Here is a 22,476-nt window from a genome sequence, read left to right on the forward strand (position 1 = left end):
AATAGAGTCAGAGTTGTGGAAAATTACCAAAAAGCAGGAAGGGGTGGTTAGGTAATGGGATTAGGCCATCTGGGTTTGCTCATTAGTGCTTCTCCGGAAGAGAAACAAACTTTTCATATTTCAGGACAGAAGGTAATTTTGCAAACTGGAGCAAGACACCCATTGAAGCTGGGCCCGTACCCTCCCACAGGGACTGGAGGCAATGCAGAACTTTGGGAGTCTGCATTTAGAAGAAATGGCTCCCAGATCTTTAAGACAGTCCTGGGTTGTAGAAGGTACACCTCAAAGGGGCAGAGGAGGGATTTACAGTTGCAATTTCTTGAAGTAAATGCTTCTAAGAAAAGTGAGGTGAGAGCCCCAGAGTCAGGTCTGGGCTGGAACAAACGGTAAATTTTCCTGGCATTTTGAGTCTCCTCAGGCAGTCATTTAAGGGGCAGGGCTGAGAGCTGCAGTTTTTGCAGCCAAGGCTGAGGCCCATTTGCAAGAGAGCTCAGAGGAGCCTCAATAAAGTTTGGTCAAGGAAAGAATCTGTCACAAGCAAGTCTAATGATGAAGAATGTGTGCTCTCGAATGAATGCCAGTGCACAGACTGTCTTAGCAGGAACTTCAGCCTCAGCCATCTTCGCCGATTGCACTGTCAGGAAAATGCTCTGGTATGCCTACATTGTCAAAAGGCTCTTATTAAACACAGGTCTCCAATGTGTAGCTTCTGCTCAGTAATAAATAAAAGTTCTTAGTTTTCAAGAAAAAAAAAGTTTATTTTTATTCATTCTTCTAGGTGAAGTTCTTACGGATACTGGGTTTTGGATACAATAGTATTTTAAAACATTTTTATCAGTTTTATTTTCCTGCATTATATCATTTTTTATCACTGTTCTATGAACATGTTAAATCTAAAGAATTAAGGTTAAAATACGCTGGGAAAAATATATTCTTATTGCACATGCTTATTCCTTGAATGCCTCAGTACTTTTTCCTAACTTCATTTTTTTCCCCTTAAATAAATTTTATTTTTTCCAGTGTCTACTGATCTTTTATACATCTCAAAACATAGGTCAATTTCTGATTCCTCAATGGCCTCTATTTTCTTTGTTATAAGTGACACCTTCCTCTAGACTTGGATATATTTTTATTTATACTTCTATCATTAAACATACACATGCTTCCATCTACTAAAATAAATTTCTCTATTTATCTCCCCATTCAGAATGAAATGTGTTGAGACTGGATCATCTGTCAGTCATTTCTGTACTCTGTTCAATTTAGTAAACATATTACTTTTTTCTACAACATTCTAGAGACAATTGTAACCACTGGAACTATGAAGACGAACAACATAAAATCCATTTCTTTTTTTTCTTTCTTTCTTTTTTTAAATTAACATATAATGTATTATTTGCTCCAGGGGTACAGGTCTGTGAATTATCAGGCTTACACACTAAAATCCATTTCTTCAAGGAGGATTAAATATTCTGTCAATTTGAGGCGAGAAAATACATAGCAGAACTATCAGTTTCAGCATAATAATTTTTAAACTCAACTTTGGGTATAAACTTTTCGCAGGAGATGTGAGGCCTCAGTTAAGTTTTGAATGATGTATTTTATCCTTGGCAAATAAGAAGGTTGAAAAAAATGAGATATGCTTATAGGTATGAGAAATGATGTCCAGGCACGAGCAATGCAAATTATAGTATAAAGTTTTATTCTTCTAAGGAGTCAGATGACCCTCAGGTGAGCTTATTAGAAAATGGCTTTAGCACAAATTAAACGTGATATATAGGACTTCTTATTTCAGCCCTGGCATGTAAAAAGCTTGGAAATCTTCACTATGGTCCTTACAGCAAGAAGTCTGGCCAAAACAAAAATCAAGACATTATTTTGGATATGTCAGAGAGCTAAGGTCACTAGGCAGACTCCCATCCGCAAACTAGAAAGACCCATACATTGAAAAATACAGAGCTTCAAATATGTGCTTATAAGGAGAAGAAGCTGCTTGAATTGTAAACTGGTAGGAATATCCAATGTTCTTTATTTTTATTTTTTCCTCCCCTAAGTTTTTAAAGGCTACATACAGGCAAGCATAGGAATGAGAAACTAGCAGGGAAACAATGTGAGGCCGTTCCCATACTTCAGTGGGCAGATTTTCCCTGTGAACAACCAAGAAATATGTCCTCTTGATTCTGGAAGTAAGAAGGGAAGAGTAACTAGTGTGAGATATGCCCAGAGTCTTTTGTATAAAAGGCCCAATCTCTAGAAGAAACCGCCCCCCAAACAAAACAAAACAAAGAAAAAAAAAAAAAACCCAAGAAACAAGAACCAAACAAGCAAAAACAAAACAACAACAACAAACTAAAAATCCACATTCTCAGAGAGTAATTCTGAAACCATACCTGAGCTGAGGAAAGAGAAATTCTCACCGTCCAGTCCCTTCCAGTCTTCTTGTTTCACCTAACATGCGAGAGGTGTATTGTCCACGAAGACAGGACTCCGAGGAAATCCATGAAGAATGCTGCAGCCAAGAGATAGAGAAAAGGTGGAAAAAGCTTGTGAAGAATTAATATAAGGGACTATCACTAACATGGACTTAGGAAGCTAGAAGGAGAGTCTGATAGGGGAGACTTACCATTCTTTGTAAAATATAATGAGATTTAGAGTTACAGACCCCTAACCAAAGAATCTCAACAGGAAAGAATCATCAGTTACATGCCCCAAAGGGAAAGATATACATTGCATCTTCTACAAGACATCAGCCACCCCCTCCAACTCAGTGAATGAAAAACCCTCATCACCCTAGGGGAACTTTTGCTTTTCTCAATGGAAAATTGTTCAAAACAACCCCTCCCAACTGCCCCCTTCTTCTCCATAAAATAATGTTTTTCTCTTTTGTGTGCTGTACTTGCCTATGGTTTTGTCATAGCTTATTTGTCCCAGATAGTAATTCTCTGTTATGCCCAAATAAACCCATTTTTGCTGGTAAAATAACTGGTGGTTTTATTTTAAGGTTAATGAACTGTATAACTGGAGAAAAACTTAGGAAGTTCACAGTGCTAAGATCGCCCCCCCCAAAAAAAATAAAACCTGATATGTATATTTTAAAACCTGATATTTAATAAGAAGATTATAGAATGGTCTCTTTCCTCAGATCTTATCATCAAACCAATACAGCTTCCATATGAATTCAAACAAGAGGGACTGTAAGACACAGACTGACTCTGAGGGGTGATACATAGAGAAACCAAAGTCCAGAGAAAACAACAAAAACAAAGAGGATACTAAAGGAATTTGAAGACTTTGGCATTTCTTGTACAGTAAATATTTTAAAAAGCCAAAACCCTAACCAGTTTAACATAAATCCTTACACTGAAATCCTCTTTCCTTCAGTTCAGTTTTTATTAACCAATACATCATGTCTAACTTTCAACAAAAAAATTGCAAGCCATGCCTAAGGCAAGAAAAAGCAGATTCTGAAAGAAGCAATGATATGAACCAGACTCATAGATGGCATAGATGGAATTAATAGACATGAAATTTAAAATAACAGTGGTTAATATGTGAAGAGCTCTAATGGCAAAAGTAAGTGCCTTACAAAAATGGTTACACTGAGGGAAGCAGAGAGATGGATACTTTAAGACAGGATCTAAAAGAACTGCTAGAAATAGGAAATTTCTAGAAATGCTAGAAATAGCCTCAGAAATGAGGGGTTCATGCTAGAAATAGGAAATGCTAGAAATAGGAAATTTCTAGAAATGCTAGAAATAGTCTCAGAAATGAGGGGTTCATCAGTGGACTCAGCACAACTCAGGAAGGAATCAATGAGCTTCAAGACAGATCAAAATAAACTGACAAAAATGAAGTGTAAACATGGAAAAAAAACCCCAATAACACATCAAAGAAACTGGGGCAATATTAAAATGTGTATTATACATGTAACTGTAATGTCAAATGAGAAGAGTGAACAAAATAAAAAAAGAGAAATATTTGAAACAATAATGGCTGAAACTTACAACGTTATTAATATGCCAAATCATAGCTCTAGATTGTTCTAAGAATATCCACCCAAATAAAACAAAGCAAAATAAAGCAATCTGTCAAACACCCATACCTAGATATATTACATTCAAACTAGGAAAAATCTAAGGCAGAAATTTCTTAGGAAAAAAAGAATCTAAATTCTCGAGGAACAATGGTAAGTATTACATGGATTTCTCATATAAAATTATGCATGCAAGAAGAGGGTAAGATGAAATACTAGTGTATTGTCAGAAAACTCCATGAACCTAGATTTCTACACCAGAAATCAACCTTTGAAGAAGGAAAATAAATTCTTTCTTTCTTTCTTTCTTTCTTTCTTTCTTCTTCTTCTTCTTCTTCTTCTTCTTCTTCTTCTTCTTCTTCTCCTCCTCCTTCTTCTTCTTTTTCTTTTTTTAATTTTATTTAGTTACTTGACAGGGAGAGAGAGAGAGAGAGATCACAAGCTGGCAGAGTATCAGGTAGAGGGAGAGGGAGAAGCAAGCTCCCTATTGAGCAAGGAGTATGACATGGGGCTCAATCCTAGGACCCTGGAATCATGACATGAGCCGAAGGCAGTTGCTTAACCAACGGAGTCAGTAACTAAGGGAATCCATCGCTAGCAACCTGCTCTGTAAAGAAATACTAAAAGAAATTTTTTAAGCATGAAGATGATAAAGAAATTTGGATCTACATAAAGAAATGTGAGACATTTCCAAAAATAAAGTAAGCATTGCTGAGAGTCACTCAAAACAGTCACAAAGTTATTGAGGAAGTAGGGTTTATGTGTGTCTCCTGCTTCAATTAACAAAACACCAAGAACTTCCAATTTTTGTCAATTTCAGCTTCACCACCTGTTAAAACACACCTTCCTATTTTGGACTAAAATAGATAATGAAATACCCATTAGCTAAATAACCAGTCACAGATAGTCAGCTTAAAATCTGCCAGCAGCAATCATAATTCTTACAACACAAACTTATGTAACCTTGTGGGATTCTTTTGCCTTTATAAGCCTGCACCTTCTGCTTGTAACTTGGAGCATACTTTTGATTTCAGATGACTGTCTCCTGGTGTGCAGTTCCTATAGGCCCAAATAAAAACTTTCAGTTGCTTTATAGCCTCATTTTCTTCTTGGAGACAGAATGGAATGGAGAAAGAATCAAACAGGGTGAGGTAGAATCTTTTTTTATCCTTAAATGATCTAAAATGTAACTGTTTACTTAAGGTAATAACAGTAACAATGTATTTAGTAAAATGGCATAGGGATAAGTGAAGTGTTTTAAGAGTCAGGAGAACAGAATTTGGAACATTCTGTTACCAGGTATCCATAGTACTTGGGAAGTGGTACTGCTATTTGAAAATGAACTTAAATTAGTTTAAATGTGTGCTGTAAACTCTAGGGTGAACACACACACACAAAGTATAATTGAAATGCTCTCTGAGAGAGGAGATAAAGTGTAGTCATATAAAATGCTCATTAATAGCAGAGAAAGAAGAAAAACAAGAGAAGAAACAAAGACCAGAAGTCTATTGATAGAAAGCAGTTACAAACACGGACATTAAATTCAACTGTATAAACTATACAAATAAACACTTTCAGTGTGAATGATATAAATACATCATGGAAAAGATAAAGATTGTCCTCATGGATTAAAAACAAACAAATAAAAAAAAATACCACCTAAGACTCAACTACATGTTACCTACAAAGAAAAACACACTTTAAGTATCAAGACTCACACACACTATGGTAAAGGGATGGAGATAATACACCATGCAATCACTAACAGAAAGAAAACTAAGGTTCTTGTTGCAGATAAAAATACTCCAGAAAGGGGAAAATGAACAAGAACAAAGGAGACAAAATGATGCTAAACTGTATGCCCTTGGCAGAACAATGTAAAGATAACTGAGACAAAACCTGATGAAACCTATGGAAGAAATAGGCAAATTCAGGGGTGCCTGGGTGGCTTAGTTGGTTCAGCATCTGCCTCAGATCAACATCTCAGAGTCCCCAGGTAGCTGCCTGCATGGGGCTCCCTGCTCAGCAGTGTGTCTGTTTCCCTCTCCCCTAGCTTGTGTTCTCTCTCTCTCGTAAATAAATAAAATCCTAAAAAAAAAAAAAAGAAAGAAAGAAATAGACAAATCCCATCCAGTAGCTGAAGTCTTAACATGTTTTGTCAGTAACTGATAGATTAATCAAGCAATAAAATTAAGAGAGATATAGATGACATGAAGAATATCATATAGATGACATGATCAGTTTGACAGAATTCATATCTATAAAATATTTCATCCAATAAGAGTAGAATACATGTTCTTCAAAAGCTTGCTGGAAATATTCATCAAGATAGACCACATTCAAGACCATCAAACACATTTTAACAAATTTAAAAGGAAATAGAAAACACACAACGTATGTTCATAGACCACAATGAAGTTAATTTAGAAATCAATAATGGGGGCACCTGGGTGGCTCAGTGTGTTAAAGCCTCTGCCTTCAACTCAGGTCATGATCCCAGACTCCTGGGATAGGGCCCCACATCGGGCTCTCTGCTGGGCGGGGAACCTGCTTCCCCCCACCTCTCCGCCTGCCTCTCTGCCTACTTGTGATCTATCTGTCAAATAAATAAATAAAATCTTAAAAAATAAAAAAGAAATCAATAATGAAAACATAGTTGGAAAATCCCCAAATGTTTAAAAAATAAATAGCACACTCCTAAATGATATATGAATTAAAAATGTATCTCAAGAGAAGTTGAAAAGATATTTTAAACTAAATGAAAAAAAAATGCAACTTAGTGAAATGTGTAGGATTCAGCAAAAACAGTACTTAGAGGGAAATTTATAGCATTAAATATCTATATCGGAAAAGAAACATAGTGCTCTAAAATTTATAACCTTGCTTCTACCTTAGGAAACTAGAGGAAAAAAAAGTTAAGCCCAAAGGAAAAAAGGAAGCAAAAGAAAAATACAGAGAAGAAAAAAACACTAAAGAAGAAACTAATCAGCTTAAAAACAGAAGAATAGGGGAAATCAACAAATCCAAAAGCTAATTCTTTGAAAAGATGCAATAACTGATAGATTTCTATTATACCTAGCCCTGGAAAAAAAGATGAGAGACACATTACTCATATTAGAAATTAAATAGAGGTCATGACCACTGATTTCATGGGCCTGAAAAGATAATAAGAAATGTAGTTTCACACCCATAAATTTGATAACTTAGGTAAAATGAAAAAATACTTTTAAGATATGGTCAAAACTCACGTGTGGATAAATAGATCATCTAAAAAGGCATATATCTATTAAATTAATTTTTAAAACCATAAATAAAAACTTTCCAAAAGAGAAAGCACCTGGACCAGAACATTTCCAGTTTCACTGGGGACTTTTACCAAACATTAAAGGAAAACATATGACTTCTCCATAATCACTTTTAGAAACTGAGGCTGAGGGAACACTTACTAACTCATTCTATTAGGACATTATACTAATACCAAAATCAGGTAAGAGCATTGGTAGAAAAGGAAAATTAAAGAACAATGTTTCTCATGAATTTTTTTGCAAAAAATCTCCAACCAAATATTAGCAAATCTCATCTAGCAATCTATAAAAAGAGTTATGTGATGAGGTAGGATTCATTCTAAGTATAGAAAGCTGGTTTAACATTTATAAATCAAGTAATGTAATATACCTAAAAAATCATATGATCATATCACTAGATGCAGGGAAAACCTTAAACACCCAACTCCCTATTACGTTAAAAACTCTCCCTTCAACGGATGAATGGATAAGGAAGATGTGGTCCATATACACTATGGAGTATTATGCCTCCATCAGAAAGGATGAATACCGAACTTTTGTAGCAACATGGACAGGACTGGAAGAGATTATGCTGAGTGAAATAAGTCAAGCAGAGAGAGTCAATTATCATATGGTTTCACTTATTTGTGGAGCATAACAAATAGCATGGAGGACAAGGGGTGTTAGAGAGGAGTAGGGAATTTGGGTAAATTGGAAGGGGAGGTGAACCATGAGAGACTATGGACTCTGAAAAACAGTCTGAGGGGTTTGAAGTGGCGGGGGGGGTGGGAGGTTGGGGTACCAGGTGGTGGGTATTATAGAGGGCACGGCTTGCATGGAGCACTGGGTGTGGTGAAAAAATAATGAATACTGTTTTTCTGAAAATAAATAAATAAATAATAATTTAAAAAAAAATAAATTAAAAAAAAAAAAAAAAAAAAAAAAAAAAAAAAAACTCTCCTCCAACTAAAAGAGGAGAACTTCCTTAACTTGGTAAAAAAACGATCAAACAAACCAACAAACAAACCAGGTACCAAATAGGTAACAAAAATCTATTGTTAATCATGAGAAACTAGATTCTTTACCCTATGATTGGATTACTTTATACGGGTTAACTCAGCTGTTTTCCCTTTAGGGGATAAAATGTTTCCCCACACTGGGTTTGTATATACACATGCCTGTTTTTTTTTTTTTTTAAGATAAGAATGAGAGTATATTTTTTTTAGTAACAATGCAAGCTAGAAGACAGTGGGGCCTTTTATTCACAGCAATTAACTTAGAAAAAACTTTTGATATACTTTCCTCTCCAAATTGCCTTTCTTCAAATTAACTTCCTTCATTCTTATTGATTCTAAGTGACAGACTTGTGTTACATTATTAAAGTACTTCTTTTTTCCCATAGGTTCAAACAAGGAAACATTGTTGAACTTCTAATATCTCAAACAGACTTATTTCTCCCATTCTCCACCAACTCTCATCCCACTTTTGTGCATTTCAAAGGAGTATGGAAGAAGTTTAAAAATGGAATGGTGGTTTAGATGGGATAAAAGACAGTCAAAGGATAAAAGTCAACTAACTAATCCATGTGCTGCTTAAATATCCCCTTAGGTCAATAACCTCCTGGAGTAGGAGCAGCATCTTTGCTAAAATAAAAGGACTGAATAAGATCAATCACATCCCTCCACTTCCTGGATAGCTCTGTGAGCTTTCCCAAACCTACAGTAGGAGTCAGTGGCAAATAGTAAACATTCTAGGTTTTCTGACCAATCATTCTCTAGCACAACTACTCAATTCTGTTGTAGTAATAGGGAAGTAGTCACAGACAATACATAAATGAAGAGTGTGCTTGTTCAATAAAAATTTATTTACAATCACAAGTACTGGCAGGATTTGACCCCAGGGGCTGCAGTTTGTTGACCTCAGAACTGGAAGATAAAATAAAAAGACTTTAATGGACATATAAGGTTTTTTAGAACCTTTTTAGAAGTGTAGACTCCTTTTTGCCTCATTTTACACCAATACCCTCCTTGCCCCCCCCCTTTTTTAAGGGTTATCTAACTCTATTCTATGTATATGCTATGTACTATGCCACTTAAAATTCCTTCAGAAAGAGTTTTTTTCCCTTTTTCCCAACCTATTAGGTTTTTATTTACATTTCTGAAAGATTTGATTTTATTTACATATGCATATATATGCATGCATATATGCATTCATGTCTATAGGAACTTTGCCGGTTTGACCCTCTTAGACGGGAATTACTTCCAGGTGACCAACCATCCTAGGTTACTCATGAATGAGAGTTTTCCTGGTACTTGCACATATAGTGCCCAAGCTGACACAGTGCAGGAAAACCAGGCCAGTTGGCCACTCTGCCATTTTACCTTTGGATCTCTTAAATATTTAAATTTAATATTTCAGACTTTACAATTTTAGATTTTACCATGACTATGATAATATCAAATTATAACACATGTATTATTTTCTATATATTTTCCATGATAAATTCTATAAAAGTAAGTTATTATTTATCTTTTATTATCCCTAAATATTATATAGTTTCTAAATGTTGAGGGAAAATATGTGTATATATATATGACATTATATATATAATATACATATATATGGTATTAGAATGCAGTTAAGAGCAAGAGTGGAAAGCATGAAGGAAGGAGGGAGAAAGAAAGGAAGGGATATCTCTATGTAAATGGACTATAAATGAAATACAATTTCCATTTTAATAATCAAATAAGATTTATAGTAAAAAATATAAAATTGTTTGACCTTGTAAAATGTAAAGAAAGACTCTGGTAGAAATGTTAATTATTTCTTATTACTTTTTGCTATAAGGAATTAAAGTAATATTGACAGAAGAATATGAAGATATTTCTTGCTATTACTGGAAATAAATTATAAATATTAAATAGTGGTCTCATTGATTGCCTACTAAAATGTCCAGCTCAAAATCTTCACCTCTCAAATACTCTTGTGTTACCAAAAGATTAAAACATGATTCAGAAAATAAATGCTAAAATGTAACACGAGAGAGTTTACAGAACTTGAATGGGAAAAAGTTTTAAAAATATGTATTTGTTGCTACAAAAGTTGGGTATTCGTCCTTTCTGATGGAGGCATAATACTCCATAGTGTATATGAACCGCATCTTCCTTATCCAATTTTTGTAGCAACATGGACAGGACTGGAAGAGATTATGCTGAGTGAAATAAGTCAAGCAGAGAGAGTCAATTATCATATGGTTTCACTTACTTGTGGAGCATAACAAATAGCATGGAGGACAAGGGGCATTAGAGAGGAGAAGGGAATTTGGGTAAATTGGAAGGGGAGGTGAACCATGAGAGACTATGGACTCTGAAAAACAGTCTGAGGGGTTTGAAGTGGCGGGGGGGTGGGAGGTTGGGGTACCAGGTGGTGGGTATTATAGAGGGCACGGCTTGCATGGAGCACTGGGTGTGGTGAAAAAATAATGAATAATGACTTTCTGAAAATAAATAAATTGGAAAAAAAAGTTTACAACTTCCTTACCAATAAAAAAATAATGTTATGCTGAAAATAAATAAAAAATAAATTTTAAAAAATATGTATTTGTTGCTAAATGATTGTCCTCTTGTCATGTTCAATTAATTCCAATTTTATATAGTATTATAACTTCAGTCAGCAATAGATCTAACAGGTGTCTTAACAATGAATAGATAGAAATAATGTATACAATTAAATTTGGTGAAAAATAAGTGGCCAAGGAAGTGGACTGAATAAGGAGACACTATTCCAGGTGACATCATCAGAGGGCTGCCTGAGGCCTCCTAGCCTGGCTTGTAGTTGACTTCATGGAGGATGAAGTCATGGTTGGCTTTGCAAGGCCATGAACTCTTTTCATTATGGGCAATAGGTTTTGTAGAAAGCAAACTCAGCAGGAAAATCAAATTAAAAATTTAAGCTTCCTTAATTGGGTCTTTTCTAATTAAGAAAAGAATCGTTTAATTGGATTTCTAGAGTCGAACAGTATTGGTTTTGAATAAACTTGAAGTAAATCAGCATGGTTTGCCACATGGACTGCTGAGGGAGTATATAGCCTCTCTGCAGGTGCGAGTTCACACTAGGAGGAACTTGGACAGCCTTTAACCAAACCCACACTATCAGCTGTTATGGAGGCCTGAACGTTAACAATGGTGGCCTGGGTTCTGGTTCTGGATGTGCTTGTAGAAGCCCCCATGGTCTGATCTGTGACTTAAACTTTAGTTATGGAAGTCTTGGTCCTGACTTTGGTCTAGGAGATGTGGATTTAACTTCTACTGAAAAATCTATTGATGTTTCTGCACTGCAGAAACAATCATGGGTTCATCTCTGAACCATTCAACTACTGAGGTATCATCATTGCTTCCATTTCTGTAGCAATTTTTCAATAAAGCTTTTAATGACATCACAAATTCTCCTCTTCTCTCCCCACCTCCAGCTGATTAAAAATAAACATATCCAATCAGGAAGATAAACTTTCTTTTTAGAGTGGGGTTTTGTCCTCTTATGGTTGCTTCCTTATTCATGACCCACTTAGGTGATTGAGCCAACATATTCCAAGGAATATTTTGACTTGCTTATCTGATGGTACTTAATTTTTTAAAAGAGCTAGAAGTTATGAGTATTAACATTTTCATGTTTCAGATAAAAGTCACAGTAATATTGACTCTCTTCCAAATGCATCTTAGGCTTCAGATGAGGCTTTTTTCCCCATTCCCTCCAGTGTAAAAAAGGGCAAATGGGAAAATTATGGCACTAAAAGAATTCAATTTTTGATATGCTCTTAACAGATTCAAGGGAGCATTCTTTCAGGAATTTTGTCTCTAGTAAATTAGTCTGAATTTTAAATAGTAGGAAAGAGGAGAGAAACTCAAGTTTGGATCAAGATGTTATCCTTGCAATGCCAGAGAAAGAAAGTTTGACTTTTTCAAAGTGGGCATGAATAAACTTCTGGTGAAAATCAGAAACCTATTGCTTCTAAGAGTACCAAATACACTGCCATGGTTATGGAGATCTGTGTATATAATTGAATCAGACGAAGGTATGTTCACTCAATAAGACTTATTGAACACATAATTTATGTTCTAGGCATTCAACTGATAAAAAGATAAACTTATATAGACTTAATAGACGTTATCTAGTGCTTACAGATAAGCTGTAGAGGCTGACCTGTCTTCAAATATCTACAACAAAACATGATATAGTCAATGGTAGAAGAGAGATAGAGACAAAGTTTAAAATGGGTGTTCAAATGTATCTATAGATTTTTTTCTCCTAAAAACAAAATGATAATATCATTCATGGAGCAAGCACCAAATCTCCCCAATATGTATATATTCAGGATTATCAGCAGCCTGGTAATCTTGCTTGAAGATCTAATAAAAAAATTTATACTGAAAGTGAATATGTAGTAAACATAATTAAAACCTAATAGCACTAATTGGAAAATATTAATTGATCCAATCCACCAAAGCAAGCTTAGTTTTAATCGATATGAGGCTCCCTTTTTTTTTTTTTTTTTTGTAAGAGAAAGCACATTACTAAGGTGTTCTTCCATATGTCCTTTGGTATAACTGTTATATAGAGAGTACCTATGACTTGTCACACTTAAATGTCTTTGAACTTCAATTCAACACAATGAACTCACTGGAAATAGGAAGCCTGGATGCCAGCTTCCATCATCAGGACTATTACAATGACCTGGGATGTGACAGCTTTTGAAAACAAGGTATGGCAATTGTGGATATAATGCTGCCATCCAATTTGTTGTGGAAGATGCTGGACACTTGGTTTCTACTAAGTTTTCAGACCTAAAATTCTTGGGAGAATGATCCAACAATAAGATTTAACTTCTCAAATGTTTAATTTGATCAAACTATTTCCAGCTTATATGAGGCAGAGAAGATAAATTGGAGGCTTACCAACTTGTTGGCATAAGATTTAAGATCTGTCTGTGTATGTACAGCTGTTCAATAGCAATTCAAACTTATTCTATAAATATTGGATATTTTGCCACAGCCATTATTTCTCCTTTTACTCTCAAGACACTCATTTTTCATCTGAAATTTCTTTAGTGTATTTTACACTGGGAGAGATCTCTATAATCATTTTCCAATAAATGTGTCTAATGTGGCATTACAATATGATCTTAACTTTGGTCATTTATCTTAATAATTTTCCTTTGTTTTATGATATTTCAAATGAAGGCAACTGCTTCTTTTCCTGAGGATATCATTTATTTCCATTATTAAATCAGTGAAAAACAAATATAGATTTAGCTTGAGAGGGAGAGGTTGCTGGTCTTTTCTGGCTTGGTATTTTTTTTCCATCTTCTGTATTTGTGAGTCAGTATCCCGACTTCCATCTCAGGGAGTCTTGTCAGTGATCATTGAAGGTACTTATTAAATAGTAAATATGTCTTAGATTTTTTTGAATTCTTAATCAAAATTTATATGGGAGCAAACTCCAATTTATGGCAGTGATTTGGGATGCTAAAATCCCTGGGCTAAGATTCTGGTTATAAATAGTCTTCATTATAACTTTAATTTATTTAGCTACTTAGCCACTGGTTCCATCAAGAGTATTCTGAATCACCAAAGAGAAATTGAAATCTAGGACCTGTGTGAGTGCTTCATAGTGAACCATGTGACCAAAGACTAACAATACTATAACACAGGCCCTGTTATTCATGCTCTTTTCACTAGCTGCCTCATGAGCTGTTTGTAGGGGAGGACTACTTAATCTGCTCATCAGCCAGAACTTTTTGGGCCTGATGATTTCCCAGAAAAAATTGTTCTTTCCATTAAATTAATTTTAATGGAATTCTTTAAATTAAGCATGCTAGTAGAATTTTTTGAAATATGGTACTATGTGCCAAAATCTTAGGCTTAAACTCTCTTGAGAATATATTATAAGATGATAATTCCAATGAAGACATTATATTGGAAATTGTATTAGAAGTCATACTAATAAAAATTGAAACATTTTTAAATCAACTTAAATTTTATGTGAATTAATCTAAATCATAGTCTACCAAGTAAGTAAAACTTTTTTTTTTTTTTTAATCTTAGCTCTTCTAGTAGGAGAGTGGTGTTATATAATTGTGGTTATAAATTGTGGTTTCCCTGATAACTCTGATAACTAATCATGTCACCCAATTTATTTGCTTATTGTATATCTTCCTGTCAATGTTCTCAGGTTTTGGGTATATTTGTCTTTACACATTTGAGTTGTAGGAGATCTTTACGTCTGATGGATGTCTCTATCTCTATCTTTACCTCTATCATCTCTGTTCTCTATCTCTAATCTATTTTGATACCTATCTGTATTGTCTGCATTATATATCTATAGATACACATTTGTTTCCTAGTGTGTGGTTTACAGTTGATGAATTTCACTTCACAGTTGTTTTGTTTTTTTTTTTTTTTATGGTCAGTGCTTTCTGTGTCTTAAGACAAAACAAACAGAAAAACTAGACGTCTTAAAGTTTTAGCTTTTAATGCTTAGTTCTATCATACATTTGAATTAATTTTTGTGTAGACTATGAAGAAATTAAGGTCATTTTCTTCTTGTTCCATAGAAATGTCCCATTGTTTCAGTGTTTTGTTTGTTTTGGAATCTTTGTGGGAAAAAAAAGCCTAATTCTAGACTCTCTAATATTTTCCATCAACTTACTCATATATCTTCACACCAATAACACACTTTCTTGATTATTCCAGGTTAAGTGTTAAAATCAGTTAATGTAAAGTTTTTTTTCTTTAGAGAGGAGTAGGGAATTTGGGTAAATTGGAAGGGGAGGTGAACCATGAGAGACTATGGACTCTGAAAAACAGTCTGAGGGGTTTGAAGTGGCGGGGGGGTGGGAGGTTGGGGTACCAGGTGGTGGGTATTATAGAGGGCACGGCTTGCATGGAGCACTGGGTGTGGTAAAAAAATAATGAATACGGTTTTTCTGAAAAAAAAAATAAATTGGAAAAAAAAAAAGACTGCATTGGATATTCTAGGTTTTTTGGATTTCCTTATACACATTAGACTCTTTGGTAAATATATACATCATACTGTCATTTCAATTAGGGATTTTATTTAATATATTATTTGGGAGGTATTCTGTCTACAGTCAATATATAAACATTTTATATATGTCTATATGTATATATATATATCTTTATTAATTTTTTTCAGTATTAACTTGTGACTATCAAAATCTAAGTCTTGTACATATCTTTAAATTATCTTTATTTTATTTTTCTGATATTGTTAGTGATATTCTTGCATTTTATTTTCTAATTTTTCATATATAATTGAATTTTGGAATTGTTGATTTAGTTTATTTTCTGAAATAATTAGTGCAAAATTAATACTATTTCTTGCAATAATTAGTATTATTTAAGTAGTTGCTAAAATTCACCATTAAAGCAATGTGAACCTGGAGTTTTCTTTGTTAGAAGTCTGTTTTTTTTCTTTTTAATACAAACTTTATTTCCTTAAGAGATATACTCATTAAGGTTTTTATTTCTTCTTGTGTCAGTTTTAGTAAACTTTTTATTTGAGAAATTGTTGATTTCTATGCAGTACAACTGTATTTCAGTATAGAAATCAGAATGCAATTTAGGACTTATATTTCATTTGATATTAAGAAGGTCTTTGGAAAATTGGACTAGTTTATATTCTTTTTTTTTTTTGGGTTTATGTTGTACTTTATTATTTTTTTTCCAATTTATTTATTTTCAGAAAAACAGTATTCATTATTTTTTCACCACACCCAGTGCTCCATGCAAGCTGTGTCCTCTATAATACCCACCACCTGGTACCCCAACCTCCCACCCCCGGACTAGTTTATATTCTATTGTATTAGTCCTGCCTGGGGTGGAACCAGTACTAATGCTTTGATTGACTGGTCAATATACATAAAACTATAACTTTAATATAGCTCAACAGAATTCAAAATTGAATTGTTGAATAAAGCAATGGCATTAATTACTTTGTGCCTTTTTAAATCACCATAATTATCTTAGAGTCATATGGTAATCTCTCCTCCAAATATGCCTCTAGTCATTAAGTAGCAGGTTTTTAACACATGGATATCAGGTAATAAAATATCTTGTACCCCATTAACATTATGTGTAAGTCCTTAACAAATATTTCTTTAATTTTCTCATCCTTTGGGTTGATGGATTTAATATGAGTGTTCAAATTAAACACACACATACACAATATTGAAGATATCCTTGGATTAGTCTTTGAGAGAAATCACTATGACTATTTGTCTACATTTTTTGTTTCCCTTCCTAATTCCTGCACAAAAAGATCAGTAGAGCTATGTATTTCTTCTATAATGCTATAATCCTGGATCCCAGAAAGAACTTCCTAAATCGCCAGGATGCCCTCTTGACATCTTTCAGGTCATAATTATAAATTTATTAAACTGAGGCACCGTTTGTTTTGACTAGAATTAAATACAGAAAACAAAGAATATATATTTGTTTTGTTCTCACTCCCTTTCTTCTTTCCTCTGCTTTTTCCTTCAAGTTTGGAAGTGCTTTCTTTAAGGAGGCATCAGAATTTAGAATATTGTGTCTCAAAGATTAAGAAATATGTCTAATGAGACAAGGTAAAAGTAACTGGTTCGACACTGGTTCTGAATGGCATAAAAATAAAGTAAAATTTGTTTGTATCAAGAAGTCTGGATATTTGACATCTAAGTGGTTATGGTCTCAAATGGGGCATGGATTTAAGAATAACATTAGTGTCCTGCTTACCTCAAATAATAAGAGGTTGTCATCTCCATGAAAAAGTAGACAGCATATGCAGTAAAGTAGCATCATCAGATGATGTTGTCAGGCAGCCCTTGACTGAGTTGTAGAGATCCTCAGAAACCAAAATAAGGGGGAGTGTATATGAATCTTAATGTTAGAATAGTCTTTGAAGTTGCAAATAAATATTTCTCATTATAAAAACAACTTAATAAAAGGAATTGAGCTAACTGAACTAAAGATTAACTTAGAACTTTTACTTCAGTGGGAGATCACTCCATGCATATTAAACAAAAAAGCCAGAAATACTTGTTTCATGAAATTTCTTCTGTGGGAAGAAAATGAGGTGTATTTGGGATGATGTACCACATCCATGGCTTAGGGTATAAAAACTTCTGTGCAGATGCTGAGATTCATGCTCAAGAAACAGCTTTCATAGCAAACCAAGCCTTCAGCCCCTGATAGCATGGGCTACTACAGCGACTACTATAGAGACCTGGGCTGTGGCATTGGTGGGGCTGTGGCAGCTCCTGCAGATGGGGCTGTGGCTGTGGTAGGGAGACTACAGATATACCTGCTGCCTCCCAACTTGCTATGGTGGATATGGATTCTGTCTTCTATTAAAATTCTTCTTTATGAGTCTAATATCTAGTTTCATGAGTGGACTTTCAGAATCTGATTTCAACCTCTGGGTCAACCAAGATTTTGCTCCATTTATCAATGGTCCATTTATCAAAATAGCACCTAAAGCTTCCAGTATATTTAGAGTTACACAGTTTTGTATCTATCATGTCTCCCTTATTTTATTATTTTTTTTAAATTAAATACTTTTTTTTTCCAATTTATTTATTTTCAGAAAAACAGTATTCATTATTTTTTCACCACACCCAGTGCTCCATGCAAGCCGTGCCCTCTATAATACCCACCACCTGGTACCCCAACCTCCCACCCCCCCCCACTTCAAACCCCTCAGACTGTTTTTCAGAGTCCATAGTCTCTCATGGTTCACCTCCCCTTCCAATTTTTTAATAAAGTCTTTTAATTTAAAAAAGCAATTACAGCTTTTGTTTAATTCTTTATTATTAATTATATATGTAACTAAACATAGATCTTACTTAACTTTCAATAAAGATTCTGATATATGTTTTTATGTATTAAATATTTATCTCACAAATAGAGACATAAAAAAGAACAATAAATTTAGACTGAAATGAATGATAACTTCTCAAATACCTGTTGATTTTTTCTTTATTTTAATCAGACAATGTTTAGATTTAAATCAAGCAAGAATAGGGATGCCTGGGTCACTCAGTCCTTGAACACCTGCCTTCCGCTCAGGTCATGATCCCAGGGTCTTGAGATCAAGCCCTGCATTGGGTTCCTAGTCTGTGGGGAGCCTGCTTCTCCCTCTCCCACATCCTTTGCCTGTGTCTCTGTCAAATATATGTAATAAAACCTTTCAAAAAAATTAAACAAGAATAAAAAATGAAGTCTAACAATTGCAATGTATTTATGGCAATAAATCAAAAATAATTTATATGTTTAACATTTTATGCATTTCCTTTTATCAATGCAGTCCAAAATGAATAAATAATTCATCCTGCTTTCAAAATATGTCCTTCTTTAATTCTTTCATGACAAGAAAAGAAGAGTGATAGATCAAAATATTTCTCTGAACTTCTAGGAAAAGAAATGTTTTTAAATTAATTTCTTGATTATATATAATATTTTTCTCTGTTTCCTCTACTTGAGGGTCTCTTGAAAATAATTATTTTACAAATGTATTAAAATTACTTCAAATTAGTTAATTAAAATATATGTAGTATTAGGAATATATTTGGTTTAGATTTTTACCATATCATTGTTCCTCTGTAGTATACAGTGACATTCTTTTTTTTTTTTTTTAAGATTTTATTTATTTAGATAGAGCACAAGCGTGGGGAGGAGCAGAGAGAAGGAGAAAGAGCATCTCAAGCTGACTCCATTCTGACCATAGAGACCAAAATGGGGCCCGATCCCATGACCATGAGGTCATGACCTGAGCTGAAATCAAGACTTAGACGTTCAACTGACTGAGCCACGTAGGTGTCCTAATATTCTTCTTTTTTACTTTCATCATTATCATCTTCATGGCATCCAAGGCTTTTGCAACTGTATATGAAATGTAAACACCTAGATACAACCAGGAAATATATCATTCTGTAGCTTTCCTTGATGAGAGTCATCATTCATCCAAAGGATTTTTTTAAGTAGATTTCCAATCAATTATTACTCATCAAAAGCAAGCATGTTGTTGGTGGTATTTTACATAGTAGAGTATGTAAAATATGTAATAAAATTTTTGCCTTTTCAAATTTGAATGGAATATTCAGGTAATGCAACAAGATAAAGTTTTTTGTTGCTGTTTGAGTTGGTGAAATCCAATAATAAAAGGCCAACAGCAGAAGTGAGAGCTGACCTAGAATTAGAGATTGTGCTGTGCTGCCCCTTATATCATACAAGTGCAAAAACTCCAGATGGTTAAGTGATGCCTGGAGTCACAAATACCACAAGTGTCAGAACCAAGATAAAAAACCAGTTCACTGAAATCTGGTGATCTACCCCATCACGCTGATTCTCTTCCATTATATATTTTCAAATTTGAATACCATCTGGAAAGTTCTTGTCATATTTCCATGTATAGCTATAATTTTATAGCTGAGTTTATGGGGAATAGTTCCCTCTGTTAGATTAACTACCTCTTACTGTGTTTTCTTTTACATTTTTATTGTGAAAATTTTAATTTATTGCATATAATCTACTTCTCAATTTGTCATTTAGTTGTACTTCAAGGCAAATGAAGAATGAATAGTGTTAAAACTTAATCCTCATCACGGTATTTTATTAGAAAGATTTGGATTTGTTTATACAACCTGAAGACAGAAAAAAAAAAAAATCAGTCAACTCCTGTCACTTGTACTATCAAACATTGTATTTTCATAGGTAAGGACATCAGGAATAAAGTTTAGTCATGCCTTTAAAGAACTTTGGCTCCTATAACTAAATAACATTTCAAATTATTCTATTCTCGCACAGATCAGTACCTTTGCAGCCCGAGGAAGATGTTACAAAGTTACAGAGAAAAAGAATTATCAGTATACTTAGAATGAGAAAAAAAAAGTGACATTCCTAGTATAATGTAGTGTGTTTTAGTGACCTACAGTTTTATGTTTTTTTTGATTTATGTCTGAGTTATAGGACAACCTTGGGAATTTACAACAGAAGTTTCCTTTATTGATTTGTAAAGACTATTATTTATCCCAAGTGAAAACAGATTTTCTTTTTCTTACCACCCATTATCATAGTGTTATTTAACATGTATTTCGAAGGAAACTTCCTAAGAGTGAAAAGAAGGAAAAAAAAATAATCTACTTTGGGTCCAGCAACTGAACATAAAACAATACTTCTACAAAGAAATATATAGTCTTTATTTTGCAATGGATACTTTCATTTTGATAATTTTTCACTTAGAAAAAAAAGAGACAAACATTTTTTCTATGTATATTATAATACTTTAGTATCGATATTTTGTTGCTCATTAACAGTAAAATTGGTCTTGTGTAAAGCTACCACATTTTATCCTTGAAACTATTTTTATTTCTTATTTGGCTGTTGAGGTTTCTCATTTTTGTTATTAGTGCTCTATCTCAGGTGGACACATCTCTTTCAAATCCAAATGAACAAAAAGAAGCCATTAATCACTCTCACATGATGTGGCTGAGTTATATGGACAAGAGGTGATATCCTTAATCCTGTCTGAGTTATTTACGGTTACATGTATTTAAATGGACTTATTGAGAATGAAAAATTCAGCTTATCAACTATTTCTAGTTTAGGGTGAGAAATACTGAAATAATATTTGGATAAAAGATACTTGGGATATGTTGGGTTATGACATATCGAACCACATTTTGGTTTTAAAATGATAGTTTGCTAAGGTGGAGTCAGAGAATTGCACTGGTTATTGTAGCCATGATAGCTACTATCCGTTTACTTATAATTTCTTCTTTAGTTCCATAAGCAAAGCTTAATTTCCTACTCACTGTTTAGGATTAAAACATCTGAGGAAATTTACCTTTGTTAAAATACTTGAGAATCTCATAAAAACTCAACTGTATATTCAAAATCATGTAAGTGAAGGGACTCCTGAATGGCTTAGTTGGTTGAGTGGCCTACTTTTGATTTTGGCTCAGGTCATGATCTCAGGGTCCTGGGATTGAGCTCTGGGTCAGGCTCCAAACTTTGCGGAAAGCCTGCTTGGAGAGTCTCTCTCTCTCTCTCTTTGCTGAAGATAGTTCTTAAAGCCAAAAATATTATAAAGGTTATTATAATTAAAATAATAAAAATCAACATGTACCTTCTTTTTAAAAAAAATGTTTTCTGAACAGAGGTACTTTCTTCAGTCCTCATCTTAATAAATAGATTTCCTTTTTGAAAAATATTGATTTAACAGCTGTAAGTTGAACAAATATCTACGAATTTAGTTGGAGATGGAATTATCCACTTGGAAGATGACAGAAAGGAGAAAATTTTTAACTATAAAAGGAATGTCATCAAATGTAAATGATGTAATATACCTGGTAATAAGCAATTCAATGTAGGGTTTGGAATGTATAAAATTTAAAGAGGTAGGCATTTCTTCCCATAAAAGCTAAACAACAGGTTAAAAGACATTCTAAATAAGAAGCTAAGTAAACCGAGGTATTTTAATGGGAATGAGGGCCTCTCCCTGTGTCAGGAGACAGAAGAATAATGAGTTGCAACACTGCAGATAATATGCAGCATGACACAAGGGAAAAGTATACATGTGATTTATCATATGTTCTTCTCAGGGTATATAAGCATCTCTCTACCCATGCTGACATTCAAACTCAGGATCTGGACTTGAACAACAAACCAAACTCATCACCCCTGACACCATGAGCTACTACAGCAACTGCTATGGAGGCCTGGGCTACGGCTATGGAGGTTTTGGTGGCCTGGGCTGTGGCCGTGGCTGGGGATGTGGCAGCTTCCACAGACGGGGTTGTGGCTGGGGCTGCGGCTGGGGCTGCAGAGGCTACAGATATGGCTGCTGCCGCCCATCTTGCTATGGAAGTTATGGATTCTCTGGCTTCTACTAAAATCCTGCTCCAGAAGCCCAACATCTGAGGCCACAAAAGGATTATCCAAATTTGACTACAATAACCAAACCAAACAAGATCATCCAAGATCAAAAACATTTGGTATCTAAGACTTCAGGAATATTTATCATTTTATAGTGGTCTCTTTCATGTTTCCTGGTGTCCTTTATTTCTGCTTTTATAACTGTGGGATTTCTCTATTCCTTTTGCAATAA

General features: G+C 34.2%; 1 protein-coding gene across 1 annotated transcript; it reads left to right on the forward strand.

Moving 5' to 3' along the window:
* Nucleotides 1–22,057: 22,057 nt before the first annotated feature.
* LOC122910323 (keratin-associated protein 19-7-like) lies at nt 22,058–22,261 on the forward strand. Its single transcript, XM_044254972.1, has one exon. It carries the CDS (start codon nt 22,058–22,060, stop codon nt 22,259–22,261), a length of 204 nt encoding a protein of 67 aa, XP_044110907.1.
* The last annotated feature ends 215 nt before the right edge of the window (nt 22,262–22,476 follow it).

The sequence above is a fragment of the Neovison vison genome, chromosome 6, assembly GCF_020171115.1.
Source record: "Neovison vison isolate M4711 chromosome 6, ASM_NN_V1, whole genome shotgun sequence".
Lineage (NCBI taxonomy): Eukaryota > Metazoa > Chordata > Mammalia > Carnivora > Mustelidae > Neogale > Neogale vison.

Bases quoted from the DNA above. Each gene is read 5' to 3' on its own strand.
- LOC122910323 (XM_044254972.1), top strand. From the start codon at position 22,058: ATGAGCTACTACAGCAACTGCTATGGAGGCCTGGGCTACGGCTATGGA.